Here is an 11,247-nt window from a genome sequence, read left to right on the forward strand (position 1 = left end):
TTGAGTTTTATATGTGCAAACTTGAATTACTGTAACTGCCTCTCGTCTATAAGGCATATCAGCTCTAAATAGCATAAATATTTTTAACCTATTCATCGCGGTTAAAGCCTAGTTAAAAAAAAAATCACTCTAAGGTTGTTGAGCTGCCTGAGAGACATAAAATGTACGTCTCATTTCTCAGCCCTAAAAGTGAATTCTGTGTAATGTAAATTAAAAATTTCCCTGAAAATATTGTACCACGCTGTCCACAATACTACAGTACTAAATGTCTGCAATGGGAAAACAAAAAAATACAGTCCTCACTGTGTGTACTTTACATAAGTACATAAAAACTAAACTAGAAAAAAGTCTCCAACAGTGAAAGGAACTGATTGTGCTGTGCATTATATCACCAACACGTCAGAGAAACTCTGGCTGGAAATATTCATCTGAGCTTTGTTGCTCATTATAAACGTTCAAGCTGAACGTTTTAAAGGGACGTCTTGTGTCTTTGTTGCTTGGGGACTTTGTCTGCCATCTATTTATCAACCAGCAGCAGTTTGTCAACATCTGTTTCCAGCAACAATAAATCTTAAAAACATGTTGTGCAGTTTTTGTGCTGATTTTGAAAGGAGAATTAAGACTGTAACTTTATGAAGGTTCTAAACGTTGTTTGTACAGTAGCCAGGAATCTTATCTCTTTTGTATCCTTACACGTAAATGTTATGCCCTCACGAAACAAAACGTATTTATATATGTGTGTATAGTGCGTATTTGTGTGAGTTCAATGTGCTTTCCAGTTGTGTTGGTGTGCAGTCTCACAACAGCCATCAGTTTGTCATAATTAAGGTCTTGAAACCAATATTATTGACAGTGACAATAGTCGTGAAAACAGCTGAAAAGAGCAACAATAGTGGGAATCATAAAATAATAAATGTAGCCTTCTTTAAAGTCTTTAGAGCAGGGGTGCCCACTATGTCAATCACGATGTATCGGTCGATCGCAAAGGATGTATGGGTAGATCACATAGCATTAAAAAAATTAAAATAGACGTCAGCCTATCATCCATCCTCACTATGAAATTTGGCACTTGATTGACAGGACAGCCAGTCACAGCCCTCATTCTCTCAAACCAGATCTCAGAGTGGTGATTTTCGGGGGGCGGTCCCCCCTCTCCCGAAGGCGGCTGCAGTCTAAAGTTTTTCTGCACTAACAACAGTTATAATAAACGGCAGAGTGTTTTGTGCTACTCACCCTTTTTTCAACATGTAGGTGCAAAACTAATAAAATCCAGGGTTCAAAGAAACATTAGTGTATTCGCCAGTTTAGATGATCATGCAGATGCTGCATGCGCGATGAATGCAGCTGAGCCCAATCAGGGTTGCCAGATAAATTTTAAAAGTCTTATATACCCCCTCCTTTTCTGTGCAGATGTTCAACAAACACAACACACACCTCATCTTAGAATATCTTTACTCAAAACATATGACAGTTTAGGTCAAAACATTATCATTTTAAAGCCACAGTACTATAGTTCATAATTTCTTATCTGGCAACCCGACTGACATGGAAACTGTAGCGTTTTTTATGTAAACCCACTCATTTTTTTTTTATTACCCCCAATAAACATTGAAAAAACACGTTTCCAGATGTTGTTCTCATGTGAACGGGGCCTTATAACAAGTAAATCACTTTGAATTGGTCATTTTAAAAGTAGTTTACATGCTGAAAAAGTGTGGGCACCCCTGCTTTAGAGCCTTTAATGACAGAGTTTCAGACTAAGATCATCATTTGTTGAGAAATTCTGGTTTTTTTTTTTTTTTGCACAGTCTTACTCGATCGACCAACCAACCTAACCTACTTTTAGCACAATATCTGTAAAACTGATAGAATTATGGTGATTTATTAAAATGGTCTGTGACCATCTTGGATTGCTTTGACTCCAAAGGTTAATCATTTTTTTATGTAAATCCTGTGATTACGTTTCAAAAGTTTTACGAAAATTCAATCAGTAAATATTTGCTAACAAAAGTTGACTCCAAAAAGTTAATGTAAATAAATATATATATATATATATATATATATATATATATATATATATATATATAAGAAAAGATTTTGTGTAATCTGCTCAGAATATGTTGGGGATCAGTCTCGGCTACTGCCACACCAAATCTTTGGTCACTATCTGCAAAGTTGACGTAGTTTAATAAACTTAGACCTACAAGGACACAGATGATATTTTTTATTTTCAAACTCTTCCGTTGTTTTATCTGCAGAGAAGCTTCTCCTCTTATTGTGGAGAAGCAGCAATTTTTGGGATGCAACAAAATTACAGAGCAACATGCAACCAAACCGTAATAAGACTGCAGACGTAAGCTGCAACCATCCATTAGCGCCGTTCATACAGACAACAGCTTGGCCAAGTTTAAAAATGCACTCAGTCTATAAATGCACAAACCTTTTAGCTTTTGTTGTTTTTAGCTTGATGTTATGAAATTACAAAATGGAGGCAAGCGTGTCATATTAGCTTGTAGCTTCAAAGTGTCGGGATCTTTCTGGAGGTGTATTTGTTTTTCAGTATGCAAATGAAAATACAGTTTCATGTTTTAAAAAGGGCGGCACGGTGGCGCAGTTCGTAGAGCTGTTGTCTCACAGCGAAAAGGTCACAGGATTGAATCCCAGCCGGGGGGGTTTCTGGGTGGAGTTTGCATGTTCTCTACGTGCATGCGTGGGTTTTCTCCGGGTACTGTTTCCTCCCACAGACCATAAACATGCATCTTAGGCTGATGAACTAGAAATTGTCTTTAGGTGTGAGCGAGAGAGTGAATGGATGTTTGTTTGTTTCGTTTGTATCACGACCTCGCTGGTTAGAGACCCAAGTGCAGGCAGACACGTGGAGCAGGAAGTAAATAAAAAGGAGTTTATTAAATAAACAAAAACAATAAGCTGACACGGCAACCAAAACTTACACATATCACAGAGCAAACAGGAGCACGACAGACTGGAGGAAATACAAGGAGGACCGGGACGTCTTGTAGTCATACAGATCTACAGCTATGTTTACATGGACATAAGTAATCGGATTAAACAGCCATTTGGAATAAAATTGCATCATGTAAGCGCCCCATTTGGATTATTCTTTGTTGATTCAGCTTGATCCAAATGAATTTGTAATCAGAATGAGAGGGGTGGTTTATGCCGATTCATAATCTGAACGGTGTGCATGTAAACACTTAATCTGCTCATTTTATTTCGATCATGGAAAACTGACCTGACTGCGCATGTGCAACCTTTATCTACCTCATGTATTTCTGCCTGGCTAGGTGCTGCTAATGTCGGAGAAGCAAAACTGGTCGATGAGCGACAAACATTTCTAATTTTGAAAGAGCTCAAAATGATCTGTATTACCTGTAGCTCAATCAGGGAGTGCAGGAACGTCTCCACCATCATTACAACCTGGCACGAGTCCATCTTGGGCGCTCAGGTTTGTTTACGTTCATCACGGAAGTAGAACTTCTTCTTCTGTGGATTTGTTTTAATGAGAGTTCCCAATCTGCGCATGTCAGTACTTCTATTCAGAATAAAAGCCCGCTGCATGTAAACGCTCGTCGTGAACGGATTGTGCCCATGGAAACGATATATTTGGATTAGTTAATCTGAATACATTTCAATCCGATAAAACAATTTTGCGCATGTAAACATAGCTAACAAGCAGACCTTTGAGTGGCGGACAGGAGAGGTTTAAATAAGGCAGAGGAGAGCGAGGAATGAAGTGCACCTGGGGTGATCATTATCTGGAGAGAGTGAAAAATAACACAGAGTCAAACACAAGGATCAGAAATGGAAATAAAGACTAAAGAAACACAAATAAACCAGCAAAAAGACCGATTTGTCTCTATGTGTCCCTATGATGGACTGGAGACCTTGTCCCCCGCTTCTTGCACAGTGACTGGTGGATATGGACACCAGTGACCCAAAAAAGAAGAAGTAGATAAAGATGATGGATGGATGGATGGATGGATGGATGGATGGATGGATGGATGGATGCATGGATGCATGGATGCATGGATGGATGGATGTTATAAAAAGCATTTCAATCCAACTTTTAATCAGACATCATCTGTGATTTAGTTGTAAACAGGGATAAAACCTGACAAACATCATTTTGTTGTGAACAGAATTTTCTCAAACAAAGCAGAACCAGTTTTATTAGATTACTTAATCCTGGCTAAAGGAGCCCAAAGACCAGATAACATAGAATAAAAAAAACAAAATGTTTTGATGTCTGCTGACCTGCTACTGTGAATGCATGTTATTTTGGCACCAATAAAAAAAAGACCCAACTGGTGCAGATGGTTTCTGAGAACCAGTTCCTTCTTTTTGTGTAGTTTTATAACCATGACTCAAGCTGATCTGAGTTTAAAAAGCAGTTAATTTAGTCACATTTGCACCCGGGATAACTAGATCCAGATCATGCTGCACACTTAAAACATGCGATTCAAAACATACACCGCACAAACTCGTGCTGACTGTGCAACCAAGTACGGAGGTTCTGTAAAAAAAATAAAATTACTAATGTGGTTTGAAATGACTTTCGTTGGGGAAAAGGGAAAACTTTTTATGCTCGGTCTGATTTTAATTGCCATAGAAAAAAAGATCATTTATTTTCGTGTGTGTGTGTGTCAGCAGTCGCGGGACCAGGTGACCCAGTTTGACCTGACCCAGCAAGGTCTCATAAAAGCAGCATTGAGGCCCGGAGGCTCAGACACACAGCGCTGCTTTTGTTGCTCTACCCAAGGTGTATTTCCCTCAGAGAGAAAATATGGTGCAGGGGGTGTTCAGTGGAGGGACAGAAACCATTTCTTGGCTTGGGCACACATTATTTTATTACTGGGAATAAAATTCTGTGTTTTCTGTCTGTTTTCCACAAGCCGCCCTCCCCCAGTGTTAAAACACAATCAGCTCTTTCTCTTATTAATCCAGTTTCCAGCGTGGTTTTAATTAATTCTGCTCCATTCACTTCTTACACCAGATGTGTACGACTCCCTCTTCTCTCCTTCTTTCCCTTTGTTTCCTTCCACCCCTTACATCTTTTCCTCGGCTTTCAACACATTATTTTTTCTTCATCTAAATTCTTTCATGCATCTGGTTTTCATAGCACCGATTGCGCTCTTTGAATCGGACCGGTTAAAAGAGACCCTTGAAGGTTCTGCGCCTGTGGTTGGATCCTCCGTCCTGTGTTTACTACTCCATTCTTCAAGGTCAATTGCCGCCGTCAATGGTGCTTCAGAGTGTGTGAACGTTGTGCGTTTTCCACCCATCGCTTGAACAAAGCTACGGAACATCTGCGTGCATGTTTCTTCTTGTTTGTGCCTTGCGTTCTGTTCCAAGAGGCGCGTGCGTTGACGTTTGCAAAATGTGGCTGCTCCGCGCAATGTATAGTTGTGTCTTAAATGACTGCACACTTCAGCCAACCTGTGTTTGGCGCTCTTTAATCGGCGAACACTACAAGCCTTTGTGGAAACAGTCGCAGGGACTCTCCCCGACGGGCCCTCACAGTGAGGAAAAACCGCAGCAAGAGCTGAGCAGTTGCAGAAAAGTAAGTCGGTATGGGAAATCTGACTTTAAAAACAACACTAACAGAGCTGACTTTGTGGCTTTCTTTGTGAGCGAGCGCTGCACATGTGTGCGCGGACGAAGAATTTCGCTCTAATAAAAGCAGCGCAGATGATTGTGGAGAAGATCAGGGAACATTTTGTCCAGTTATTTGTCAATGGGATTAAAAATACCCCTCGTCATAACACATTTCCACTTTGGGGAAGACAATGGAAGTGCAATGTCAGCTTTGTTGTGTTTCAACTTCTGACACGCTAATTGTGGGTCAGAACTTGGCAGCACAACCTTCACATCAGTGAAGAATAGTTTCTTTGGAAGTTTTCTCAAGATGTGATGTACTTCCTCCTGAATCTTACTTTAAATGCAGATTTCCACTTACTTTGCAAATGCTGCTTTTTGGACTTTTAGACCCTAAAGTAGGAATACTATTTATATTTTTGTATTTTCATGTTTATATATATATATATATATATATCTCAAAAGGAGCTGTTCTTGTATGACAACCCAGTGACAAGGATGTCTGCAGCGCCAGCACAACGTTATGACATCACGCATGCCTGATCTGATCACGGCGGGAGAGGAAGAAGTGAAAATGTCGGCGGTGTGGAAGTTTTTTAAAGTGTTGGAAACTGTTAGCTGTACTGCTATTTGCTTTGCAATGACTGCTCAGCATCAGTGATGGGAGGAGGAGTGAAAACAAAGTCCTACAACACTTCAAACCTAATTGACCATCTCAAAAACAACCATTCCGACCATTACGATGAGTAATGATGAATTTTTAAAATTTTTTATTTAAGAAACTGTTGTGTATATCTATTAATGTACTACTACTTAAGCACTTTTAACTTTTCGCTTGTGAACAGGTTGAGTTTAGATTTGTGAAAATGTACAAATTTGCACTGTTCAAGTGTTGTCATTGTGTTAGGGAGAGTAAATGTCATGAATAAATTTGACCTTAAACATAATCCAAGTTGAAGTGTTGCATCATTTTCAGCCCCTTTTTGGCATCTGCATTTTGTATTTGTTGCAGGCCAAATAGACAAAGACCATGCAGAATAATGTAGTATTTTAATTCCACAGCAGAGAAAGCTATGTAATCTCTGAAAGTATGTCTAGGGAAAAATATATCAGTATTGGTATTGGTTATCAGCCAAATAAGTTTGAACAAATTAGCATATTGGATATCAGCCAAAAATCTAATATTGTGCATTCCTTTATGTAATTTTTACAACATACGTACTGCAAAATTTTACTCACCAACTTTGCAGAACAGCAGCTCGGTTCTGGTCGGGCTCTGTTCTGGTTTGGCAGACATACCCTGAAGCAACGAAGCACACTGCCCCGTCCAGATTGATGTGTGTGTGGATAATTGTGCTTCAGGATTATTTGCAGCTTTCCTGCCAGTCCGGGTGAGCTTCATAGATAGCGTAGATTTGCGTTGCAAAACTTTCCCTCCATTTCAGCAGAAAGCAGCAGCCGGAAGCACTGTTGGCTTATGGGTAGTGTAGTTCTTTTGACTGGCCTTTCAGTATAGGCTTATTGAAAGAAAACTACAAAACGGCGGTGCCTGTCCGAAATATGTTTTTTTCATTAACTTTTTATATGTACCGTCCCAATCACGTAATATTAAAGTTGACAATCGTTGAAAAACCGCAAAAGAGCGAGTCCATGAAAGTTGAACCGAGAAGTAGCGAGAGACTACTGTATATCCTTTTAATTTTTAATTTTCTTTTGTAAATTAAAGAAAATTAGCCAACGTTTTAAACGTTAATCATATTTTTATGCTGACAAATACATTTTTTAATAATTTGGAAAAGTTTTGAAAATACCATTCTGCATGATCTCACACGATACAAGATTTTTTTTTTAATTCAGGTTGTTTATTTAGAACGTTACACAGAGTAGTTCAGTGTAGGACATTTGTAAACACACTGTGTGTTACCCACCCGGGTGTTTGATCCCCATGCTGCAGCAGGCTCAGAACAACAAGGCATTCTTTGACTGAGCTGTATTTACCACAGATTCATCACAGAGGGCTCAACTCCACCCACTCATAAATTCACTGACGGGGGGCAGGAGTTATGGAAGAAAGGCAGCGCTACACATTTAGCTTTTCTGACACCGCTCAGAACAAAAGCGTGAGCAGTTGTGCTCGTCAGCCACTTGCCTTCAAAGTGATACTGGGTAATGTGAGACTGGCAGTGACGTGAGCGTCAGTTTTCATAAAGGGTTAAACTGCCCATGTTGTGGCCGGAGCTGTTTGTGGGTCGGCTGGCGGCGAGAACAGAGAGACCCTTTATTGTACGCTTGTGCTGACTGAAATCATATGGCATGGCCTGAAATTATTGCACTGTTTAGGACGAACAAACGCAGCAGAATATAACACAGTTACCGCTCTGCTAATTAATTTTGTCAACACTTTATTTATTTATTTGTTGCTGTTGCATGTTTCAGATCTTTTGAAATGGGGTTCTGTGGTAAGATTATGAACAATTAATATCTTACCTGTTGTAGATGGCTCCTGATGGCTTGAACTAAATCAGTTTGTAAAAATATTGTTTAATTTTGGCTTGCTTTGACAATCTAGCTACAACAGGTAAGATATTAATTGTCCATATCCTTGCCACATTCCCCTGCTTCAGACGATCTGCACTATTGCTTTAAGACGAGTCCTACGGTTCTGTTGAAGAAACAACCAAACTTTGGGTCCAGGATGTAACTATGTTGTTTTCTTTTCCTTTTTTTTTTTACAGTCTTGACCTGGACAGGACACATTTTCTAGGCTCCCCGCAGGCCTCTTCCTCTTCAGGTCATCTTTTCTTCTTTCTGGCCCAGCAGAAGAGCAGCAGAGCGGTGCTGGATGGCAGGACGCTATTTCAAGCTCACCGCTGGACCCTGACAAAGAAGCAGGACGAGGAAGCAGAAGGAAATTCAGAGAAACGTCCGCTAAATATCCAGCAGCGCTTCTCGCGATGGCCACAAACAGAGAGCACCAAATGCGTCACATGGCGGGATTCGCTCGTGCCATGTACCCGTTCACCTTTAACTCCATGAGGAGCCACTCCCCCTTCGACCTGCTGGCCAGCAGCCACCTATTTGGCCGCTTCGGAGCAGACCTACCCAAAGAGATGGCTGCACTGTGTAAGTAGGAAAATCCTGTTCATGACAAAGCAACTTATAATTTGATGCATTGAATATAATTTTTAAAATAACTTCTATGAAGTTGTGTCATTGAAACTTCACATCTGAAGACAGACACTCATATCACAGTCAGACACCAAAACAAAACGATGATAATGTTTTCTCCTGCATCTGTGTGAGTGACTGTGTTTGTCTGCAGTGTTAGCAAAATATCTAATGAACTACTGGACAGATTTTAATAAAACACAGTTCAGACGCACATATTAATCCAATTAACTTTAGTCATTCATTATGGCTGCTGCACCTCACAACTTTATCAAATATAAAAATGGCTGTAACTCAGCCCATTTTACAGACGCTAAGGTAAAATTTGATTTGGTAGTAGCTGAGAGTCCTTTCTAACTCATACTTTCACCACTACCTGATCAAGAGAGATGTGAATCAGCCTTGTTTCCATCCATCCATCATCTTTACCTGCTTCTTCTTTTCCGGGTCACAGGGGTCGAGGGTGCCTATAGTGAGGTTGTAGCTGAGAGTTATCTTCAACGCAGATTCTGAGCACCACCTCATCTTGTGAGATGTCTTAATATTACATGAGATCAGGCAGAACATCATTTACAAAGTTGGACCAAAATGCTTATAACTGTCCTTTCTCAGCACAAGACGAACACCTTCTGCAATGAAATGATATGTTTTAATGTTATTTAAACTGTTTAATTAAAGAATACTGATATGTTAGACTGGAGGGGGTGTACAGTCAGAAAGCAAGAAATCCCAATCTCTCTGCCTCACACATGACTAGACAACGTGTCAAACGTTCTGTACGCTGACCAGCAATTCTCAGGGCAAAATGGAGAAAAGTCTGGATCCTCAGGATCAGCTGAGGTTATAACTAATAAGCCGTTTAGTCATGCACTGGGAAGAGAAAAGAAATAACGTTTCATGTGGTAAACCGGACAGATGGCAGAGAAAGCAAACTAAAAAAAATAACAGTCAGTATAATGTGCTTCTTGTTTGTAATTTTCTGCTTTCTGTTCAGATGGTCCAACTCTTTCCATCTGAACTCAGAGCTCCTTTTTTTATATATAGAAGTGAAGCAGCTGACAGTTTTTTAATTCAGAAAATTTTATTTTTACCACAGGGGGCGCCATTGTGCTTCACTTACACATCCTTTACCGGCACAAGGGACATGAAACTGCCTGTCTAATCTGTAAAAAAATACTTTAAAATAGTCTTTTATAAATATTTTTCCCCTTTTATATGTCTTCTGTACATTTTTATATTTTATTAGTTTTACATTTAGAAATGTGTTTTTTCATTCAGCCTTTATTTATTATTATTCTCATTGAGTCACAAGGACTCGTTTACAAGAGAGATATCTTTTTAGACAGACAACAATAAACTACAGTAAACGTTAAATTAAAATAAGGTAGTGTATAAAACAATAAATCAAAGTGCCATAAAACAAGGTAAAAAACTAAAAACAAGAACATATTTGCTTTGATTTTTCTATTGATCTTATCAATTGTTTAAAATCTCCTAAAGAAATTAAGGTGGACAGCTTCAGTTCCTGTTGCAAGTTGTTCCAGGTTGCAGGAGCTCAGTAGAAAAAGGCCTTTTCATCAAGTTCAGTCCACACTGAGAGGACGCTGCAGGTAATGATGGCCTGAGAACGCACGCTGTAACTGCACTGACGACGTGACATGTGGGTGGAGATATAAGAAGGTAGCAGACCAAGGAGGGATTTATAGATGAAAATGAACCAGTGTGAGAGCCTGTGTGAAGTTAATGATGACCAACTGACCATTGAGTGGAGTGCAGTGATGGGTTCAGTAGTTACAACCAGTTATGAATCTTAGCACACCATGGTAGACAGCATCCAACATCTGCAAAGATGGCATTCATGTACCGATATCACTGTAGTCAATGGTTGGTAGGAAAGTAATGTACAAAGCGTTTTCTAGCATTCAGAGTTAAGCCAGATCTATTTCTGAAAAAGAAACACAGTTTTAATTTCAGTTTCTTTATCAAGTTTTCGATATGTGGTTTAAAAGAGAGATGTGCATCGACCAAAATTCCCAAGTATTTGTAAGAATCTGTAACTCAATAGGAATACCATGCATGGATAAGATAGGAGAAATAACTGCTGGCACCAACTTTCTGTTGGAAAACAACATCCCTTTGGTTTAATTAGCATTTAGTTTGAGACAGAATAAATCTGACTGGATGATGTCAAATGCAGACTGTAGAAGCTGGAAAACCTTTGCAACTGTGTTAGTTCGGCAATAAATAACTGTATTGTCGGCATAAAGATGCAAGGAGGAATCAGGAATGTTTTGACCCACATTATTTATATACAGTAGTCTCTCGTTTATCGCGGGGGATCTGTACCCTGAAGCCCCGCAATAAGTGAAAAACTGTGAAATAGGAATAGTAGTACAAGTAGTAGTTTATATTAATGTATATATATATATATATATATATATATATATATATATATATATATAT

At 39.3% G+C, this 11,247-nt stretch overlaps 1 protein-coding gene across 1 annotated transcript in view; it reads left to right on the plus strand.

Annotated features, from left to right (window-relative positions):
- The window catches only part of LOC119411936 (retinoic acid receptor gamma-A), a 53,776-nt gene that overhangs the window by 9,263 nt on the left and 33,266 nt on the right, over window positions 1-11,247 (plus strand). Inside the window, exon 2 of the mRNA XM_037678905.1 lies at window positions 8,352-8,739. Coding sequence (XP_037534833.1) covers window positions 8,571-8,739 — 169 coding nt within the window. The 5' untranslated portion in view covers window positions 8,352-8,570. The remainder of the gene's footprint in view (window positions 1-8,351; window positions 8,740-11,247) is intronic.

Source organism: Nematolebias whitei, chromosome 7 (assembly GCF_014905685.2).
Source record: "Nematolebias whitei isolate Nwh7 chromosome 7, NemWhi1, whole genome shotgun sequence".
In the NCBI taxonomy this organism is placed as follows: Eukaryota; Metazoa; Chordata; class Actinopteri; order Cyprinodontiformes; family Rivulidae; genus Nematolebias; species Nematolebias whitei.